We start from the raw sequence: 21,654 nt of genomic DNA, 5'->3' as shown, positions 1-21,654 counted from the left end.
CAGTGGAACTCTGTGGCACCATGACTGGGAACTTCTATTTGCAAAGTGTTTACAATGGAGCACAGTGTTCAGACCCCAAACCCTGGAAAGGGGTCAAGAAGTGGGGTCGACAGTGGCTCTGGGGAAGCAGTAGAGATGAGTCTGAGGGCCATTCTGGGGGTCATGTGGAAAAGTGAACACCCCCACCCCACCCCTGGCCTCATCTACATTCAGTAAGGTCACTTACATTAATTAGGTACTTACATTAATAAACTTCATTGATTTTTTTAAAATGAGAGAGAATGCTAGGGTAGTCATGACCTTGTATCAAAACTAGGCTGCTCAGAGTGAAACCGGACAATCAATTGGTCTGGGCTGCCTGTCACTACTTGAGCCAATTAAGTAGAGACAGGGTTGAATCATATATGAGTGTTTATTCCAACAATGCTGGCAGTATGAGAGAGCAGCAGGTCACCGACAAAAATCTGCTCTCTATCCCTCCCTCCCCCATAAACCAGCTGCTTATATTGGGTAGAAGGACAAAGATTACATGGGGAAGTAGGCAAAAGGGATAAGAATAGGTATGCAAAATGGGCAGTTTACAGGTAATGTGGGCTGGGGGTTTGCAAAGGCCTGGAGTTTTGCAAAAGTCTGGGAGCTTGTAAAGAGCTGGCACCTCTGGTTTCTGCAACAAAGTTGTTAATCTTTCCATGATAACAGACAGCTCCCAGATGTGGAGGATGGGACGAATTTCCAGGTGAGCTCCCAGGTCCTGTGTGCAACTCCCAGCCAGGTGGGAATGTATTTTCTTTAATCATAACAAAACAATGACGGTTAACAGAGCATGATTAATCTATATATATAAAAGCCTAAGTGACCAAATGACAATTTGACCAGTTGCTATGATGTGCACTGACCATCAGGGGGCAGACACTCAACGCAGGAGCTGCCCCTGGTGGTCAGTGCACTACCACAGTGGGAGCGCCACTCAGCTGTCTGACGGGTGCCAGACGCCAGGCGCAGCGGGGCTGGGATGAGCGGGAGCTGCTCGGGGGCCCAGCCCGGGCTCAGGCTCCTCCCCGGCTGCCTGCTCCTTCGAGAGGGAGCAGGCCAGGCTGAGGGATTCGTGCACTGGGCCTGTAATATTTCTTATAATTATAGCTGGTCCCCAATATTCTATTTCTGCCCCTAATAAGAGCAGAGTAGACCAAAAGACAGTGGTTGGACTGTTTTGCTGGTTGCTGGTGTGAGAAACTCCCAGAAGCACAGGAGCAGGGAAGATGGTCTGGCTCCTAGGAACTTGGAAGTCCTGTACCCTGGGAGATGGACCATCTTCTGCCCCAGGAAGTCCCTGGTACTTTTCTCTGTCCTTGGCAGCTGCTTCTCTTTTTGGCCTGCTCCTTTGGGGATCAATCCTGGGAGCAGCTCTGGGTGCCAGGCCTGGCTGGAGGGACCAGCTAGGCTGGTGATGTGCTCCAGCCTAGATCAGAACTCATCCCGCAACTGTGGGGGCCAGTCCATGCCAAAGAAAGAGGATGTCCTCCCCATGAGGTCGCGTTCCCGTTTCACGAACGCGGAGAAGGAGGAGACACAGTTGCCTATGAAGTGGTCAGCTTGGCCAAGGATGTACAGGTCGATCTGGGCCACCTCAGGCTGCAGGCTCACCACCTTCACCTGCAGAAGGAAGGGCAGGGCATTTTAGCCAGGGTGAAGGCCAAGGTGGCCAGCTCAGCCAAGGCCTGCAGCCACATTCCCCGTGTTCTTCCCCTGTGCTGAGTTACAGACACAACAGGAGGTGTGAGAGGATTAAGAGGTAGGGCCGGCATCTAAGAGAAGTGTTGCCCAGCAGCTGCCCTGGCCTATCCCCACATGGAATACTAGCCCCAGCACTCTTTTCCCACTGCCAGCCTTAGCTCCAAACACACCACTCACTCACACTCACCTCCGCTTGCTAGTTTCCTTTGCCTGGAACACCTTTTCTCTGCCCATTGAAATCCCTACCATACTCTCAAGTCTCAGCTCAAGTTCTATCTTTCTCATGAAGCCCTAGACTGACAGGCTTGGCTTCCCAAACTGTGATCTGACCAAAGAGTGCTCTACCCATCCACTTCTGCTGCCCGATGCCTCTGAGCCTAAAATCTTATCCAATTTATTCCCAAGATATTCCCCAAAGGTAAACCCTTCTCTTGATGGAATACCACTTCCTGGCCAGCCACCATCCTCCCTTTGTTCACTGGTCTCCTCACTGCCTCTCCTCCTGGCCTGCTCCCCACAGTGCAGCCAGAGAAAATCTTTTTAGATCCTTCTAACTCCATCATCTCCACCTCAAATGGTGCCCTACTGTTCTTCAGGTAAAGGTGGCAAATCTTTTTTAAAAATATGTTTATATTGATTTCAGAGAGGAAGGGAGAGGGAGAGATAGAAACATCAATGATGAGAGAGAATCATTGATTGGCTGCCTCCTGCACACCCCACATGGGGATCGAGCCTGCAACACAGGCACGTGCCCTCACTGGAAATCAAACCATGACCTTCTAGTTCATAGGTTGGCACTCAACCACTGAGCCATGTCAGCCAGGCAAGATGGCAGATCTTGATTGTGGCCAATAAAGCCTTGTTTAGGCTCCGTTTCCACTTCCTCTCATACCTCCAGCCGCTACGATCCAGGCGCCCACCTTCCTCAGGACCTCTACATATGCTCTTCCTCCCATTTGGGGTGCTTCTCTTTGCTTGGTTAACTCCTACTTAACCTTCACTCTGCAGCTCAAGTCTTGCCTCCCTGGGGAAGTCCTCCCTCACCCCCCAGTCGAGGCAAGGGTCCTCTGTTCTGCCCTCTGACAGAACCATGTTCCTTTACTTTGGGGTGCATGTCTGTTTGCCGTTTTCACTCCTTAGTGATTCTCTGACTAATGTCCGTCTCCTGCACCTGATGGGGGCTGGGCTGTGTCAGTTTGCTTGTCACTGCTGGCTGGAGCCCTCCTCAAGAAGCATCTGTTGACTGGGCAAGTGAATGAATGAGACTCCCTTCCCTACCCTGGCATGTATTACGGTTCTCTGCAAAGTTTCTTTTCTTGAGTCTAGAGCCCTGGAGGGTCGAATCACCTCTTATTTATCAGTATCTCCAGCTCAGCACTGGCCAAGCTTAACGGAGAAGCAAGACTTAGTCCAGAAGAAAGGGGGGCTCTGAGCCCATGGAGAAGGGGGCTGAGGAGTAGGGAAGGGCAAGAACAATGGTGCAGAAACAGGAAATAGAAAATGGCAAGAAGCTCACGGCATAACAAGTACATTAACTAAAAACTCACAAAAAACTCCCTGGGACTCTCCACATGCTTCAACTTAGTACTGAGATGGCAGTGTGGGCAGAGCTGGGCGGAAAGTGCTTTGCTGTCACACAGAGGTTTCTGATGTAACAAAAATCATCATCTTGCTATTTGGATTTTAGCAAAGAAATAATATGAGTTTAATCATGGCCCAAAAACCCCTGAACAATTCCATCCACGCCCTGAAACTTATCCCCTGTGTCACACCCATAATTAGCTCTGGCACCTCTCGGGTAAATTCTATCCCTTCCTGGGACTTTGGTTTCCTCAGCAATAAAGCACAGGGGTTGGGTTAGAGGTGCTCGGAGGTCTCCCAGCTCTGATATTCTTCTATAAAGTGGGTGGTGGGAGACCAGAATGCACTGACTCAGCACTTTTGTTGTTGTTAATCCTCACCTGAGGATATTTTTCCCATTGATTTTTAGAGACAGTGGGAGAGGGAAAGAGAGAAACATGGATGTGAGAGAAATACATGGGCTCATTGCCTCTTGCATGCACCCCGACCAGGGCTCAGGCTGGGGAGGAGCCTGCAAACAAGGTACGTGTCCCTAACCGGAATCGAACCCAGGACCCTCTGGTCCACAGGCCGACACTCTATCCACTGAGCCAAACCAGCCACGGCTGACTCAGCACTTTTGTGTCTGCGTAAAATCCTGTGTCTGGTGTAAAAGAGAGAAAGGGAGCGAAGGCACCCATTGCTAGAAAGTGAGGGCAGCTTCGGGGTTTGGCTCAATGGATAGAGCATTGGCCCGGGTTCGATTCCGGTCAAGGGTATATGCCTGGGTTTTGGACTCCATGCCCAGTAGGAGGCATGCAGAGGCAGCCAATCAATGATTCTCTCTCATCATTGATGTTTCTATCTCTCCCTCTCCCTTCCTCTCTGAAATCAGTTTTTAAAATGTATATATATATATATATACAGAAAGTGAGGGGACTCATTGCCTTTCAAAATCTGCTCAAGCATTTAGGGCTTTCGTTCATTTGGTGTAGTCTTATCGAATGCTTACTATTAATTCAGTCATTTTATTGATACAAGCTCTTCATGCATACAGTACCAAGCACATACATTCTACTGCTTATTCATATACTGAATACCTACTATTCACAGCGTTTTAAGCATTAATTAAGCGCAAAAGACCCTTCTCTTTACGTATAAACCCCCAGCTTCTACCAATGACAGCTAACTTCACTGAGCACTTACTGGTACCAAACAGCTTTAATTTCTTATATCTGACCTTCGCTGATGAGATAGATACCACCCTTATTCCCCACTTATAGACAAGGAAACAGAAGCACAGAAAGGCAGTGCCTTGTGTAAGGCTGCACGGTGAGTGGAACCCAAGTTCTCTGGCTCCAGAGTCCATGCTCTTTATTTTTTTAAAGATTTTCAGAGAGACAGACAGAAACATCAATGTGAGAGTGAAACATCATTCAGCTGCCTCCTGCATGCCCCCAACCAAGGACTGAGCCCACTACCCGGGCATGTGCCCTGACTGGCAATCGAACCAGCAACCTTTCGGTGCATGAGACGACAGCCAACCAATTGAGCCACACCAGCCAAGGCAAGTCCATGCTCTTGGTTCCTCTGCTACACTGGACCTCTACTGGGGCCCAATCTTCAGATCCTCATTCAGCAAACCTTTACCAACTGTCCACTATGTGTTAGGCACTGTCCTAGACACTGGTGATGGCAAGGCGGGGTCTCAGCCCTGGAGGAGGTCAGAGCACCTGGCTAGACACCAAGAAATAGGACAGTCTTGGATCCTGCCTTCAAGGAGCCACAATTCCTGGGAAGAAATAACGCATGCTTCTACACTAGACTCAGTCTAGAAAGCATCTCAGAGAAGATTTAATAAAATTCTGTGACAACTCCCAGTCAGGACACATTACCTGCAGGAGTGAAGGGAAAACTGGAGAGAATCTGTAGAGGTGTATGAGCTGGGGTTTGAAAAAAGGGTAGGAATTGGAGGGGGCCTGGGTGTCCAAGCAAAAGTCTGGTGGCAGGAGGACACAAAGGATGTAGGGGGAGAGTGGGAACACCGGGCGCTCTCCCAGATTCCCTTCCTGCTGCACCCCCACAGGCCCACGCATACCTTCCCTTTGAGGAGCTGCTGGATCTCGGGCACATAACTCTCAGAGTCCGTGGCGATGTAGACAGACCGGGCCTTTTGAGCCCACACCCAGACCTCCACGGCCCGCTTGATTTCCTTCAGGTCTGGGAGGCACATAGTCATGGTGAGAGGGGTCGCTGAGTTTCGGCTGTAGCCCACACACTGCGGAGAGGCCATGAAGTGGGAGTCCGCAGTCCCATCCTTCAGCATGGCACAGGCGTTCTTCTACGGGGTGGGGTCGGGGGGACAGAGTTAGGAACAGCAACTGGCCTGGAACCCCAGAAGCCAAAGGTGGTAAGCAGAAAAAAGGCAGGCTCAACTATGTTTTTTGTTGTTTAAAGCATCGAGGGAAGAGGGAAATGCATCAAAACAGTAACAGTTGTTTCTGGGGAGTGGGATATTGGCTTTTTATAAAGTTGGTTTTTCTTTGTGGTTTTTTTTTTTTACTGGTTTTACTGCATTATCTTGGACTTCCAGTCGAATTCTGAACCAGGGTGGTGATAATGGGCAGCCTTATCTGATTTCTGACTTCAGTGGGAACAGGTCTGATAGCTCCCATGAAGTACGTGTTTGCTGTGGGTTTCAGAGAGATAGCCTTTATCAAGTTAAGGTGGGTCCCTTCTATTCCTGCTTGGTTAAAAGTTTTTTTAAATCATAAATGAGTGTTGACTTTTCTCAAATGCTTTCTTGGCCTCTGTTGAGACGATTATATGATTTTTCTTCACTGGGTGTTAATACAGTTAATATATAATTGCATTCCTAGGATAAATTTTACTTGTATGGATTTTACTTGCTGACCTCTTACTTGGGATCTGTGCATTTATGTTCCTGAGTGAGAATGGGCTATATACTTTTCTGAGTTGACCTTATCTGAGTTGGTATTAGTGCTATGCTAGCTTTATAAAAAATAGCATCTTCTATCTTTTTATGTTCTAAGAAAGCACAGATGAGAACTATCTGTTCTTGAAGGTTTGGCTGAAACTACTCATAACGTATTCTAGGTTTGGCTTTTCTTTGTGGAAGTGGGGCAGGAAGGGAGTCTAGTGGGTAAATGTGTGATTACCTTCTCAATGGACTCTGAATGAATTTTTATCTAATTTCTATATTTTTCAAGTCTTCAATAATGAGTATTTCTAACACATATACGTATATTTATCTGCTTACATACACTAAGGAGACTATATTACTCCTGTTATTTTCACACAGAGGATAATCTCATGAGGCTTCTGCACATATAAGCAGCCTCCAAATTCAGAGGATGACATCTTCATTTCTTGGGAGCCCCACCCAATCTCCAGAACTTGTTTTTAACAAGTAGACTATTGACTAAACACTGAGCTGGGACAGAGGACTACTGGAGTATGAGTCTGAGCTCTCGGGCTTGCTGCCTGACCCAGAGTCTAGCTTGATACTTCAGTTTATCCATCTGCAAAACCAGGACAAAAATGGCAACTTAGAACAAAAGCTGGCAAGCAAGCTCTTTGGAGCCACATGTCTGACGTGTCTATGGCAGGATCATGAGATACAGTGGGAACTCTCATGTAGGGACTCTACGGTCTTGGCTGGGACTTGGGACAATGGGTTCAGTGTTCAATCCCCAAGGCATGGGCCCTGCTCAGGGACATGTCCCACCCATCCAGGAGAGAAAGGGAAAGTTACCCAGTCGGAGCCAATGCGTAGGTGAATAGCGACATAGGGCTGGATGAGGTGGGTGTGGATCAGGGCCTCTCCTGTCTTCACCATCTCGTCTGACCATACCATGTACTTCTGCAGTGGCCTATGCTCTTCCCGGACGGGGAACTGGGCTGGGGCCCCTGGCAGGGCCAGCACTGGATGTTCCTCTGGAGGAAATCTAAGACCCAAAACACAATGAGGGGAAGTCAGACAGAATGCACAGAGAGCCTGGCTATCACCCCCACGGGAAAAAGGATGGTGTTACACTATGTCCTAGAGACTCTGTTCAGAGGCGCCTTTAACATGCAAGAAGCATGAGAGATTGCGAAACCCCAACGGGCTGATAAGAAACTGTGGCGGCGGCGGCAACAGGCACAAAATGCAATACTGTCCCGCCGCCTGGAATTTACAACCTTCTTTGCTTGTTTAACAATTAAAAATTTCCAGTAGAGCATTCCAATCTTTTGTATATCATGCTGGCTTCCAGTCTGTGGTGTGGTAATTCACTCTAGGGTGTGGTGTCTGGACGGAGCCTTGCCCTTTTACCCACATGGCGGGATTGGGATGTGCAGCTGCTTCCAGAGGGCAATGCACAGGCCACACTCACAGGGAATATGTACTCTGAATAAGCTCATTCACACAACACTTCACACATATTTACTGATTGCCTACTATGTGCTGGAGCCCAGGGGAGAACAAGACAGGCATGGTCCTTGCCCTCATGGAAAGCATCAGAGTTCTACAGATGTCCATCATCAGACCTCCCTCAACGGCTCTTCTCCCCTGTACACGAGGCACCTTGTAATTACTTCAACCTGTCTTTTCTGGACTCACGCTTCTGAAGGCAATGCCTCCGTGTGCTCAGAGCAGTATCTGGAACACATAAGAGCTCTACTAAGATTTGCTGACTGAATGGATGAGGAGCAAACCTGTGTTCCCCTCGTAACTAAGCCCAGACCTATCCCAGCAAATGAACTCTGCTATCCCATAAACTTTCAAATGCCAGATGTCTGCAGCCTTCCTCCTTCCACCTGTCACGCCTTCCTTCACTAGCCAAAACCCTGTTCTTAAAATTATGACACAGGCACAGCACTCTGGAAAATGGTTTGGCAGCTTCTCATAAAACTAGACATGCAACTACCATACAACCCAGAAATGAAATCCTATGTTCACACAGGAACCAGCAGATGAATGTTCAGAGCAGCTTTATTCATAAAAGCCAAAAACTGGAAGCTCAGATGTCGTTCAGTAACTGAATGCTTAAACGCACTGTGGTGCAGCCAACCAATGGAACACTACAGCTATAAAAACGAACAAACTATTGTTTCAGGCAACTTGGATGAATCTCAAGGGAATTATGCTGTGTGAAAAAAGCCAATCCCAAAAGATTACATACCGTATGACTCCATTTATACAACATTTTTAAAATGACAAAATAGGGAAAAGAACAGAAATAAAACTAGATTAGTGGTTGCCGGGGGCTATGGTGTGTGTGCATATGTTTATGAATATTTAGGGAGGTAGGGAGGTATTGTTAAAAACTGGCCACACAATGATCTTATGTAGAACTGTTTCATATCTTGATTGTGGTGGTAGATACATGAGCCTACCCGCATGATAAAATTGAATAGAACTAAATACACACACGCGGGCGTGTGCGTGCACACACACAGACACACACACACACACACACAAAGTGAGTACAAAATGAGAAATCTGAGTAAGATGGGTGGATTGTGTCAATGTCCTAGAATACTGTACTATATATAGTTCTGCCAAAAGTTACCTTTGGAAGAAACTGGACAAAGGGTACATGGGATCCCTCTATATTATTTCTTATAACTACATATGAATCTACAATTACCTCAATAAAAATTTCACTTAAAAATTATAAAATATGGGGACCCTTTCTCCCGCTCCACGTGGGAGTCCATTCTGTGGGACTCTTTCCCTCTCCCCACGTGGGAGTCTGTACTTATTCTTCAATAAATCTCCACCTTTGCTATACCAAAAAAATAAAATAAAATAAAATAAATTACAAAATATTTCAAACAATACAGGAAAATACAGAAAATAATCCATATACCTAGAACCCAAATGAGCAGGTATTAATACTTTGCTTCAGATTAAAAATATACATACACCTAAATAAAAGCTCTATCTTATCATCTCTTTCCCTTCTTATTCTTCCAAGAAGATAATGTGGTTTTATGTATGATTACACTTTTACTAATGATATAAAAAGGTATAATAAAAAGGTATTATATTGTGTGCTTTTTATGAAGGGAATGGTAAAAGCATGAGCTGTTGAACCTGATGGCCTTGTTCTAGAATGCTGACTATGTCACTTGTTAACTTGAGCAGGTGACTTAACCAAGTTAGAGCTGATAAGAGAGCTGATACTAGTGCTACCTCACAGGGCTGTTCAGAAGACTTAAATGGATTAATACAAGCACCTAGAACAGTGCTTGGCATATAGAAAGTTGCAAGAAAATTCTGACTATCATCATCATCATATCACCACATTGCAGGTAACCTATTTCAACTTTTTCAAACTTCAACATTATGTTTTAGAGATCTGGCCATATTGATCATGTCGATCATGTGATCCTGTCAGCTTCTCTTAACGTTTTCTATTTTTCACAAATAAACAGTGAGGTCCCCATCTGGTCCCCTCCTGCTGGACAGGGAGGCCGCTCCCATCTTTCACTCATACAGCAGTGCTGCAGCGAACATGCTACTTGCTTCATGCCCAACCCAACCACCTCAAATACCGAACTTCCAAGACCTGTTGCCACTCACAAGCTTCAGCTCCTCAGAAGGGCTCCCTGTTCCCTCTTCTCCTTTGATGCCTTCAGCACACTGATGTGCTCAACAACCATGCTACCTGCTCTACCATCAGCCCATGAGGGCAGGGGCACAAGCAGTCTTATTCACTATGATTCCCACACACTCTTGTCCAGGGCCAGTGCTGAGGAAGTAACACACAAGTGTTCATCGAAAGCTCAGTTGGTTAGAGCGTCGTCCTGATATGCAAAGGCTGTGGGTTCAATCCTGGGCCAGGGCATATAAAAGAGTCAACCAATGAATGCATAAATAAGTGGAACAACAAATTGATGTTTTCTCTCTCTCAAATCAGTAAATTAAAAAAACAAGAAAATGAACTATCTTTTAAACTTGCTGTTATTCTGGATTTTGTTCATGCAGCCTGAAAGACCTAGACCGGTGGCCATCCAAACTTCTGGGTGATATACAAGAGGGCTACTGGCTGAAGGCGGCCGGGGGGCACTGAGCCCCTCCAACCAGGCCCCATGCTGCTCCCATGGCACTAGGGCACTTCTGAAGAACTCCAAGGAATGGTTTGAAAAACCATTGACCTTGCTCACCCCTTCATTTTACAGATGGAGGACTGCAGCCAGAGAAGGGAAGCAATCTGCCGAGTCACACAGTGAGCCAGGGAGCCCATATCCTTACCCCCAACGGACAATTTTCTACAGCGAGCAAGTGTCCACTATTTTATTTTATTTTTTTAATTTTTAATTGATATTTTTAGAGACAGGAAGGGAGGAAAGGAAGGATGGAGGAGGGGGCGGGGGTGGAACGACATCAATGTGAGAAACATCATTTGGCTGCCTTCTGTAGGCTCTCTGACTGGGGAATCAAACCGGCAATTCAGGTATGTGCCCTCGATCGGGAATCGAACTGGCAACCTTTTGGTGCTTGGGATGACACTTAACTAACAGCCATTCTGGCCAGGCAGCTTCCACCTTTTGTCCCTTGGAACATTCCCTCCTGGGTTGCACCCTCGCAGAACCCGGCCACCACGCCATGCTCTCAGAGTCCAAGCCACATGGAGAGGTCAAGTGTATCAACGCCAGCTGACTGCCCCAGCCTTTGGGAGGTGGTTAGGTTTCAGATGAGCTCATGAGGGTGGAGTCCTCATGATGGAATCTGTGCTCTTATAAGAGACAGAGAGCTTGCTCTCTCTCCAACATGTTTGGAGACAGCAAGAAGGCAGAGCCTGCAAGCCATGAAGTCCGCACCAGAACTCAACCATATTGGCACCCTGATCTCAGACTTCCCAGCCTCCAGAACCATGAGAAATAAATGTCCGCTGGTTAAGCCCCCCAGTTTGTGGTGTTTTGTTAGAGCAGCCCGAGCTGACAACGACCAGGTCTCGGCCCTGCCAATCATACATCCCGTTTGTCCTTCAGAGCACCACGTCTTTTGGAACGATCTTATGTAAAAGTATTCACTGTCTCCCCCATTAGACTCACCTCCATCAGGGCAAGGGCCTTAACTGCCTTATTCTTGCCTGAATGCCCAGCACCCACACCAGTGCCTGACACTCAGGAGGTGCTTCTTAACTGTGGGAAGACAGCATAAAGGAAGGCAGCTGCCCAGGCAGCCCAAACTCTCTCAAATTGCCTCCAAGGACCTCATCTTCTCTCTTAGACTTCTTTTCCTAAAAACCTGGCTTCCTCAAGCCCTCACACAATTCCTACGATCCAGTGAACTACAACAAGACTGTGGGGCAATAAAAAGGTGTTTCAGCAACATTCCTCGACTGATGCATCCATGCAGCACTGTCCCTTCTTTTCCAACCAGGACTGTGTGCTTTTTCTGGCTTTCTGGAATTTGCTGCTGGAGCTGCTTTTAGAGCTGGTGTCATATTTTCTTTCTTCCCGGCATTTTGTGATAAGGGGCAAATCTCTATGCATTCAGGGCAGGTCTGCCTTCTGGTAATAGCTCCAAGTTCTTCAGAGCTGAATGGGGAGAACCAAGTAGGTGATTAAACGGGACTGCACTACCTGGGATTAACAATGAGGGGAATTAGAATTTGCCATAACTGAGCAGCTCAGGAACTAGCTCTGAAGGTAAGTTCCGAATAGGAATTGGTAGTTGTTAAAGGCATAGCTGTTTTCCCCACGGTGATTAAGTATGGAGTCAGGCTGCCTGCGTTCAAATCCCAGACTGTCACTTTAGGCTGTGTGATCGTGGGCAAGTGACTTGACTCCTCTCTTCTTCAATTTCCTTACCTGCAAAGCACACATGACAATAACACCTGTCCCAAGAGGCTTGTGGGAGGATTAAGTGAATTACTACCTTCGAAGACTTAGAACAGTATCTGGCATATAGTGGGCACTAAATAAATATTAGTTCTTATTACCTATTAAAGGCTTACATACAGACTGTATGTCCACTCAACAGCTGCATTACCTTGGGCAAGTTATTTAACCTCCCTGGGCTCAGCTTTCTCACCTGTCAAATGAAAATTGACCATAATACCACTTCATGGAATTTCTCAAAGGCTTAAATAAGATAAAACTTGTGAATAATAATTGTAATAGCTAACACTGTTAGCCCTCTACACTCTATACCAGCCGTGGGCAAACTACGGCCCGCGGGCCGGATCCGGCCCGTTTGAAATGAATAAAACTAAAAAAAAAAAAGACCGCACCCTTTTATGTAATGATGTTTACTTTGAATTTATATTAGTTCACACAAACACTCCATCCATGCTTTTGTTCCGGCCCTCCGGTCCAGTTTAAGAACCCATTGTGGCCCTCGAGTCAAATAGTTTGCCCATCCCTGCTCTATACACTAGAAGGCAAATACCATCGTGCTCCTTCCATTAAACCAAGGAGGAAATGCAGGCGAGACAGCTACAGTGATTTGCTCACTCACTTGAGAAAGAGGCAGGGCTGGGTCGGAGCTCAGGCCCATCTTATCCTGAGCCTATGCTTGTTTCTCTATGTCAGTCTACCCTTAGCTCACTAAATGCCAAGTGCTCTGACCACGCATGAATTCATAAGCTTCTCATAGCTCCTAACCCAAGTCTGACTTCTAAGCCCACGCTTTCTTGCCACACCATAGCATCAAGGGCAAGTACACTATGTTAGTTATCATTACAACTAGACAGGCGCTAGCTGAAGGCTGAAGCTGGGTCTTCCGCCTTTTTATATGTCACCTCTGGCCCTTGAGCACTATGTCTCATACATGACAGACGCTCTATAAATACCTCACGGCCTGTGCCTATGCCCTGCTAACCTATTTTTTAAAATAGGACCTACTGGAGGGCAACTAATAAAGCACATCCAATTATTATCAGGATGACATCACTCCTCAGTCTGCACCTAAAGCTGTTCTTCTCTAGAAGCTGCTTCCAATTTTCACCTTGTTAAGAAGAAGGTAACAGGGGAGTGATTCTCACGCCTAGAGGAGGAAATCAAGACTCATGTGACCGCACAATATTCTTTTTACGACATTCTTTATCGGCTGATAAACTCTTGCCCAACCTCGTGGCAGGTCAACGTTCCACGGTGTCAGGCATTGAGATGGGAACAGATCACACAGGATCCCAAGTTCAGCAGACAGAACAGCTGCACCTTTGGTCTCATATATCAGGGTGTGGTAGAGGGGGAGAGGGCCAGGAAGGTGCTGAATGCCCAGGGGCTCCATGCCTCTCCCCAAACCCAGCAATGCCGCCCTCTCCAAGTACCTCTGGATCCACTGGTCTTTGTAGGAGGCGCTGTAGGAAATGCCCGAAAAAAGCTCCGACTTGTTGAAACTCACATGAAACTGATCCCAAAATGGGCCAAAGGGGTTTCCTTCCTGCAGAAAGAGAGTGGTCAAAGGCTTACTGAGGGGGAAGGAAAGCCAGCTGGGGATGGGGCCAAGGAATTGTGGCTGGGGAACGCTGGGCGATTTTACTCAAGCTGCAACACCCTCACAGGATGGCTCATAGGAATGCCAGTTTGTAATTCCCGGCCTGGGGCCCGAGGGCAGTTCCACCTTCAGTCTGGTTGCCAGCAGGAGAGGTTCACCAGTGTCTGAAGGGGTCTTTCCCGCTCACATGCCAATCCGTTGACCCTGTAGCATTGATGTGGAGCTGGGGAGCAAGTGGACCGTGGATATGGGACCATGAATTAGAGCTTCAAGAGACTTTTAAGATCAGCTAATTCAATGCTGCTACTTTCAATATGGAAACTGGGGCCCAGACAGGATAAGACACTTGCCCAAACTCACACGGCAAGTGAGGGCAGTGTTAGGACTATACTCCGTCTCCTTTCTCACATTTCAAGGCTCTGCTAACCACTCTCCCCAGATTTAGGTTAAGCACTGAAAGGCATATTGAGGATTGTTTTATTCCCAAGGTGCCAGAAGTTTACAATTTGTACTGATAACATACAATAGCGTCTCACTGACCTGCTGAAGACAGGAAAGTATACAACTCAGGAGAGTGGGAAATGGAGTCAAATTACCTAGGGCTGAATCGTGGCTCCACCACTTGTTTACCATGTGACCTTGGTCACAATATTGAATCTCTCTGTAGCACTCAGTGTCCTCTCTATAAAACGGGGATGTTAATAGTACTTTCCTCATGGAGCACTTTGAAGATTAAGTGGGTTAATATGTGTAAAGCTCTTAGCATGGCACAGCATATAGTAAGTGCTATGTGAGCATTAGTTGTTACCACTGATGTGGCACTTTACAGTTTACAAGCACTCTTACACCCTGGCTCTCATGATACTGTACGAGTGAGACAGAGAAAGGACTGTCATCTTTGTTTTACAGGTAGACATAAAGGCTCAGAGCTCAGAGGAAGCAAAGTCCGCGGCCCAAAGTGACACCACTGACATACGCCAGAAATGACTTAAATTTCCGTCTTTCTATCTTATGCCCTTCTGGTGCCTTCCCCAACATAGAGCCATCACGCAGCGTCTCAAGGGCCAAGAGAACATCGATCAGGCAGAAAGGACCCCCAGGTCCCCAGGACTCACCTTCATCGGGCAGGTCTTCTTATCAGGGCTTCTCTGGGCCGCCACTTCAAAGCAGTATGCAACCCGCTTCTCAGGGGGCCAATGGGTGGGGGCCAGCTTCTCCATGAAGTCCTCCAGGCTGATGACCCGATGGTAAGCCTTGAGGGGCGCCAGCTTGAAGTACTTCTCGAAGGGCACATGGATCTATAGAAAAAGGAGGTAACAGAAGGGCAGGGTCAAGATATCTGTAAAGAACAAAGAGCAATTTCCCTTGGGTTAGAAAATGCCTCCTGATCTCTAAGAAAAAAGAGAAATGATGCGAGAGAAAACATGGGCAGAGGACAGGAGTGAACAACTCACAGCAGAGAAAACCCAAATGGCCAATACACTCAAAAGATGCGCAACTTCACTAGTTAGTTATTAGGAAAAAGCAAATTACAATGATAAGTAAGGCATTACTTCTCACCCACGAGATTAGAAAAAAATGTAAAAGCTTAACTCTAATTATTGGAAGAGATGTGAGGGAAGGGGCATTTTCCGCACTTGGCTGGAGTAGAAGTGTACATTTTGGAACAACCACTTTGGAATGTCATCCTGAAGCATCTAATAGAGTTTAAATTGCTCCTTCCACCACCTCGAGGTATTTGCCCTAAAGAAATTCTTGCACTTTGCACCAGGAGATGGTTACAAGGACTCTCAAATATAAGAAAGAATTTGGAAGAGTCACACCAAAGACACTAAAATCCAAGATAGTGGTTGCCTTAGGGGTGGAGGGAGGGATTGGGATTAGCCTCAGGAGACAAGAGAGATTGTATCTTTTAACAACTGTATCTGTAGCAAAGATGAGAAACTGTTAAATGACCACTTCTAGTGGTGGATACACAGATGGTGATATTAATCTCTGTTTCTTTCTAGATTCGAAAGAATTTCTTAAAACACCAGGAATAAAATTTAGCCTTTATCCTATACGTCAGGGTGCCCAAGCTAGTTTAGGTGGATAAAAGATTCTGCAATAAGAAGACACCAGAGTTAAAAATGCTTAGGAAATACTGTGTTAAGCTGGTTTCCTTACTATTGGACTTCTCAGGGCCTTTAATATGCTAGTGTGCATTCTGAATCCCCAATTTGGAGGAGATGGGAAATTGATAATAAAATTTCCCAAAGTGATTTAACCACTGCACACTTCTTGTATGAGTCATTGGCATTCCAAAGAACAGATTTTGGGAACCTTAACTATTAGCAACAAGGTCTTGCTGGAGGATTTTAAGCAGAAATAATGAGATTTGCCTTTCTGAAAGATCACTCTCGTGGTGGAGGAGAGAACGTAGCTATGGTAAGATTAGAGGGGGGAGTTAAGAAGCTACTACAATGGTCCTTTTGTTTGTTCAAGTATTCATTCAACATATATTTCTGAGCATCACACATAAGTCCAAGTGAAGATGCAAAGGCATGGAAATTCTAGAAGATGTAAAAGAAAGTGAAGTAGAGAGCAAAGGGAGGCCTTTAGGATAACCTGTAGATTCCTGGCTTGGTATCCAGATGAATGAAGGTGACATACATTAAGGCTTGGAATATAGGAGGTAATACAAGTTTAAGGGGAAAGATGCCAAGTTCTGGCTTTGAAAATTTGAGCTATTGGTGGAACATTCAAGCAGACTCAAAGGCCTAGGAGTTAGAAACAGAGGCCAATGGTCAGAGGAGAGTCTGGGCCACCGATAAACTTGGGAGGTACGTGGAGAATAGTGAAAGCCAAAAGAGTCAACAGAAATTTATAGCAAAGCAAGTAATAGCAATAATAGCAACTAATATTTATTGACTGCTGACTTAGCAGCAGGTGCTGTACTCATTACATTTCAGGGACTTGCCAATCTAATTCTAAGAGGAGGAATACAACCATCTCCAGGTCACTTATGAAGAAACCCAGGTAAACTCATCCGAGGTCACATAGTCAATAAGAAAACAGAAAGAGAAGACTCACCAATATTTAAACAGTGGGCAGAGACAGAGCAGCCCCCGATACAGTGCAAAGAGAAAAATGCCGAGAGGTCAGGGTTGAAGCAGGAACAGGCTGTGTCTTGCAAGCCAGGGGAGTAAGGAAGTTCAGGAAGGAGAGAGGCTCACAAGGCCAGGTGCCACCAGGAGGTCAGTTGAGATGAAGATGGGATTAGGCAATTCTGGGGTCCCGGGACTTCTGTGGGAACGGTCCCAGTAGATAAGGGGAGCCAAACTGGGGCAGGGTAAGTAACCTGTAGAAAGCAAGAAGCGAAGACTCCGAAAGACTCGGATGAGAAGGCAAGGTGAGAAAAAGAGGGGGATGAATGGGCAATGTCTAAATTATACCAGTGGGTGCAAAAAAAGTCAGAACGCCAATGACTCCTGGTTACTGAGGACTTCTTGTGTTCTAAGCACTTTATATTGAGTTCAGTTGATTCTAAGAGAGAAACACACAACGTTCAGGGCATGCACAATCGCTAACTCGAAGAGGAGGTAGCAACCGTTATTACCAGCGTATTTTAAAGCTGAGGAAGCCAAGACACAAAGAGATCAAGTCCCCTGCCCAGTCCACACAGCCAGTAAGTGGCCGCGCCAGGTTATGATCTCAGGTACTCTGGCTTTCAACCTTTGTTAAGAAACCTTGCCAACTACAGGCCTGCCAAGGAAAAAATAAATCCTATGCAAAGACTATAAAAATGAAATACAATGTTTTATACATACTAAATATAATTTTTAAAATTTATTGAAAACTTGTAAAGTCAATCCATTAAGTATTAATTCAGTCACTACTGCCAGAGCCTTGGGGATACAGTGTGGACAAAGACAGACACAGGACAAGTGGAAGGCACAAAGAATAAGCAAGGAATTAGAGGGTGCTGAGCATCACCAAGCTCAGGGAGCCCGGATGGGATGAAAGGTGGTGTTGGGAGTCTGGGTTTGTGGCCTTGGACACGTTATTTAACTAACCTGTGCTTCAGTTTACCTTTCAAAACTGATAACAGCATCCATCCGCTTTGACTAATGGGATGCACAAAGGGTGGGATCAACAAGGTCTGGAAATGAATGGGGCTTTAGGTTCAGGTCACAGGCTCTAGAATCAAATACCTGAGAATTCCGAAAAGAGCTAATCTTCATGCAGTGCTCAGAACAGTACCTGGCAGACAGCAGGTGCAGGACAAATATTAGTTATTTTATTCCAGGGAAGACAGTTCTGGGTGGGGGTAAGGCAAGCCCAGAGGACTTGGGGATCGAGCAGAGGTGAACAGGATTGGGAAAGGGTGGACAAGGGCCAAGGTCAGCGGGAGGTACTCACATTGGTAAATGGAGGCTTGTGATGTTGGTACTCAATCCAAGGGGGTACAGCCAGGGTGCGGTTCAATAGCTTTGCAAATGCCAGGGAGCCCAAGAAGTGATCAGCCTGGTTCCCGAAGCGCCCTGGATGGTATATTGTGAGAGGTGAGGCCTGGGGCAGCGGGCATGGGAAATGCAGGGCTCACAAAGGATGCAGAGCCAGGGTTGGGGACGGCCAGGGGAGCTGGGAGTGTGGGATCCAGTCTAGATGCCTAACAGTCAAGGCCCTTCAGCCCTGTCCCTTCTGCCTCAGCCACTCCAAGTGCCCTTCTGTTTCCCGAACACGCTCTACACTCTACACATCCCCAACCCACGCCTCTGTTCTTTGCTGTTCCCTCCAAGAGTGCCTTTCCACCTCTATCTCTACTCACCTACGAAAGGGGCAACTCCAGTGCTTCATTCACTGGGATCCTCTCACCTGCCCCCTGCCATTACTCAGCCCCCTCCTCTGCGTCCCATCTTGGATTTGAGTTACCAAGTCTTCACTTATCCTAGAAGGTCCTTTCCCACTTTCCGACCTTTATAGTGGCTGTTTCCTCAGCCTATGAATGCCTCGGGGCAAGAGCCCTCTCCGATTTTTTTTTGTTTTGTTATCCCTAGCATGGCATCCATTCATTCATCTCACAAATACTGAGAAGCTACAATGTGCCAGGCTCTCTGCTAGGTGCTAGAATACAGGAGTGAGCAAGAAGGGCAAGGTCTCTGCCCTTGAGGTACTCACAGTCCAGGTAGGGAGACATGAGATGTGTAAATAAATATACAGTGATAAACTTCTATAATTTCAAGAAGGAATGGGAAAAAACTTGGTGATGAACAGCAAGGAGTAGATTATTTCAGCTGAGGTCAATGAAGTCCTTTCTGGTGACATTTAAACTGTGATCTGAGGATGGAAACAAGTTGGTTGGCCCTGACAGGTTTGGCTCAGTGGATAGAGCCTCGCCTGAGGACTGAAAGGTCCCAGGTTTGATTCCGGTCAAGGGCATGTACCTCGGTTGTGGGCACATCCCCAGTAAGAGATGTGCAGGAGGCGGCTGATCGATGTTTCTCTCTCATCGATGTTTCTAACTCTCTATCCCTCTCCCTTCCTCTCTGTAAAAAATCAGTAAAATATATTAAAAAAAAAAAAAAAAAAAGCCGAAACCGGTTTGGCTCAGTGGATAGAGCGTCGGCCTGCGGACTGAAGGGTCCCAGGTTCGATTCCGGTCGAGGGCATGTACCTGGGTTGCGGGCATATCCCCAGTAGGAGATGTGCAGGAGGCAGCTGATCGATGTTTCTCTCTCATCGATGTTTCTAACTCTCTATCTCTCTCCCTTCCTCTCTGTAAAAAATCAATAAAATTTATTTAAAAAAAAAAAAAAGTTGGTCTGGCAGAAGTGAAGAGGAGGGTGTCCCAGGTGTAGGCAACAGCAGCACAGGCTGCAAGACCTGCCTATGTGTGAGGAATAGAGAGGGGAGAGTGTGCAGTTGGAGGATCTGGGAAAGGAGAAGGGTGTGATGAAGATGGGCAGAGGTCCAAATGATCATGGTGAGGGGACTGGAGGATTAGGAAGGCATGACTTTTACCGTGATGGCCCACCACCCCATTTAAACTGCATCCCTCAGCTGGCCATGAGATTCTTCCTTACCTTTCTCTACATTATTTTCCCTAAGTAATATGTAATTACTGATTTTTTTTTAATGTTTCTCTTTCATTGACTGTCTTTCCCAACTAAAATGGAAGCTCTACAAGGCCATGGGGTTGTCTGTCTTATCACTGCCGTATCCCTAGAGCAGAGCACAGGGCTGGGCACAGAGAGAGCGCCCGGTAAATGTCGAATGAATGAAAGAATCGCCCAGAGTCCTTGTGGAGCCAGTGGCATCAAGTCCTGGCCCCCGAACTCCGTTCACTGGACTGCAGGCGAGCTTAGACCTTGCGCAAGACATGCAACCTCTCCTGGCCTCATTTTCTCATCTGCTGCCGAACAGGGGGTTGGACCCAGAGGCCCCTCCGTGCCCCCGGCTGGGCGCTCTCCCGGACCCGTCCGGGGAGAGGCTTGGAGGCGCGGCTTCGTCTCCCGGGGCCTCAGTTTCCCCCGTGAGCAGAGGGCCCGGGCGGCCTTACCCATGCATGGGCAGTAGAGCAGGTAGCCGGCCGGGTCCCAGGAGCCCGCGAGCAGCCCCGGGAGCGGCAGGAGCAGCAGCAGGAGAGACGCACGCAGCGGCAGGGGCCGCCACGCCATCGCCGCGGCGCCCAGGTCGGCTCCCGAGCCCCAGCGCGCCAGGCGCGGAGGCGGAGAGGGCGGGCGGGGCGTGAGCGTCCGCCCCGCTCCCGGCGGGCCCTGCGCGCCGCCCGCCCGCGCACCGCCCCGGCCGCTCTAGCAGGCGGGCGGGCGGGACCATAGAGAGCCCGCGGCACCGCCCCCTCCCCTGCCCGAGCGCCCGCTCGCGCGGCTCCCACAATGCACCGTACAATGGCCCGACCGCCGCCACTACCGGGGCCTGAGCGGGCCCGGCGGAGCCCGAGCGCGGCCCGGCCCGCAGTGCGGGGCCCCGAGCGCGGTGAGTGCCGGCGAGGGCCCCGGGGGACGGCGGGGAGCGGGGCGGGAGGCCGTCTCGTTGCGCCCGCGCGCCCGGCACCCGGAGCGGCGGCGCCCCTCTTCTTGGGCCCCTCAGCGCGGTCGTCCACACCCCCGACCGGGGCCCCCTGTGCGTCAGCCGGGGCCCAGATAGGCCCCGCGGTGACGAAAACTCTCCCCGGACCAGCCACCGGGCTCTGGGGGCCGCGAAGAAACTCCACTGCCCCCCCCCCTCCCGTCGGAGACTGGGAGCCGCAGCCCGAAGGGTCCACCGCCCCGGCCCCGGGTCCCTGGAGACCCGGACGAGCTGCACCTGCTCGCTCCCCGGACACGCCTCCTCAGACCTGCCGACCCCCGCCCTGCCGGGAGCCCGCTCTGCACCCTCCGCTTCCTTTCCCAGAGCCTCGCCACCCTGTTCGAGGCTGCCCGCAACCCCGGCAGGACCTACCCACGGTTCCCTCCGCAGCGACCCTCTTCCCGGACCTGAGGTCTCTCCTACCCCAACACCCGTTTCCAGACTCTTGAACTTCGGGGAATTCACTTGTGACTACCTGGAACCTTCCAGTCCGCATAATTCCCCAGTGTCTTTTTTTGGGGGGGTGGGGGGGTCCTTTAGAGATCCAGTTGGCTTGCTCATGATCCCTGGTCATACTCGCCCTTCCTTCCCGTCCCTGAGACCTCCAAACCCGTCCCCGAATGTGTTCCTTCCCCGGCAGCCATCCCCCCTTCTCCCCCCCGCCCAGCCCCAGGGGAATGAAACCTTCTAGACTCCAGAAGCTGCCGGGGGAGCCAAGCGGGTCCCTGCAGTGCAGCCCCCCGCTGCGGCCCAGCCTGGTGGGGGAGGGACCTGTAAGGTGGACGCCATGGGGACAGCTGGCGTGGGGAGCTGGTGGTGCCTTCACCTGC

At 48.4% G+C, this 21,654-nt stretch overlaps 1 protein-coding gene across 1 annotated transcript; it reads right to left on the bottom strand.

Moving 5' to 3' along the window:
- Positions 1-393: 393 nt before the first annotated feature.
- Positions 394-20,500, bottom strand: POFUT1 (protein O-fucosyltransferase 1). Its single transcript, XM_081097813.1, has 7 exons — positions 20,295-20,500; positions 18,155-18,276; positions 14,869-15,051; positions 13,587-13,699; positions 7,070-7,262; positions 5,393-5,635; positions 394-1,653 (listed from the first exon to the last, which is right to left on the bottom strand). Exons 1-7 carry the CDS (start codon positions 20,410-20,412, stop codon positions 1,465-1,467), a joined length of 1,161 nt encoding a protein of 386 aa, XP_080953939.1. The 5' UTR covers positions 20,413-20,500; the 3' UTR covers positions 394-1,464.
- Positions 20,501-21,654: the final 1,154 nt, after the last annotated feature.

This window comes from Myotis nattereri (genome assembly GCF_964212035.1).
Source record: "Myotis nattereri genome assembly, chromosome: 8".
Classification (NCBI taxonomy): Eukaryota; Metazoa; Chordata; class Mammalia; order Chiroptera; family Vespertilionidae; genus Myotis; species Myotis nattereri.
Note: the sequence above shows the minus strand (reverse complement) of the source record. Positions and strands in the feature narration are given on the sequence as shown.

Bases quoted from the DNA above. Each gene is read 5' to 3' on its own strand.
- POFUT1 (XM_081097813.1), bottom strand. From the start codon at position 20,412: ATGGCGTGGCGGCCCCTGCCGCTGCGTGCGTCTCTCCTGCTGCTGCTC. The intron at 18,277-20,294 runs GTAAGGCCGCCC...TATACCATCCAG, and splicing joins GCTCTACTGCCCATGCATGG to GGCGCTTCGGGAACCAGGCT. The intron at 7,263-13,586 runs GTACTTGGAGAG...TTTGGGTCTTAG, and splicing joins AAAGACCAGTGGATCCAGAG to ATTTCCTCCAGAGGAACATC.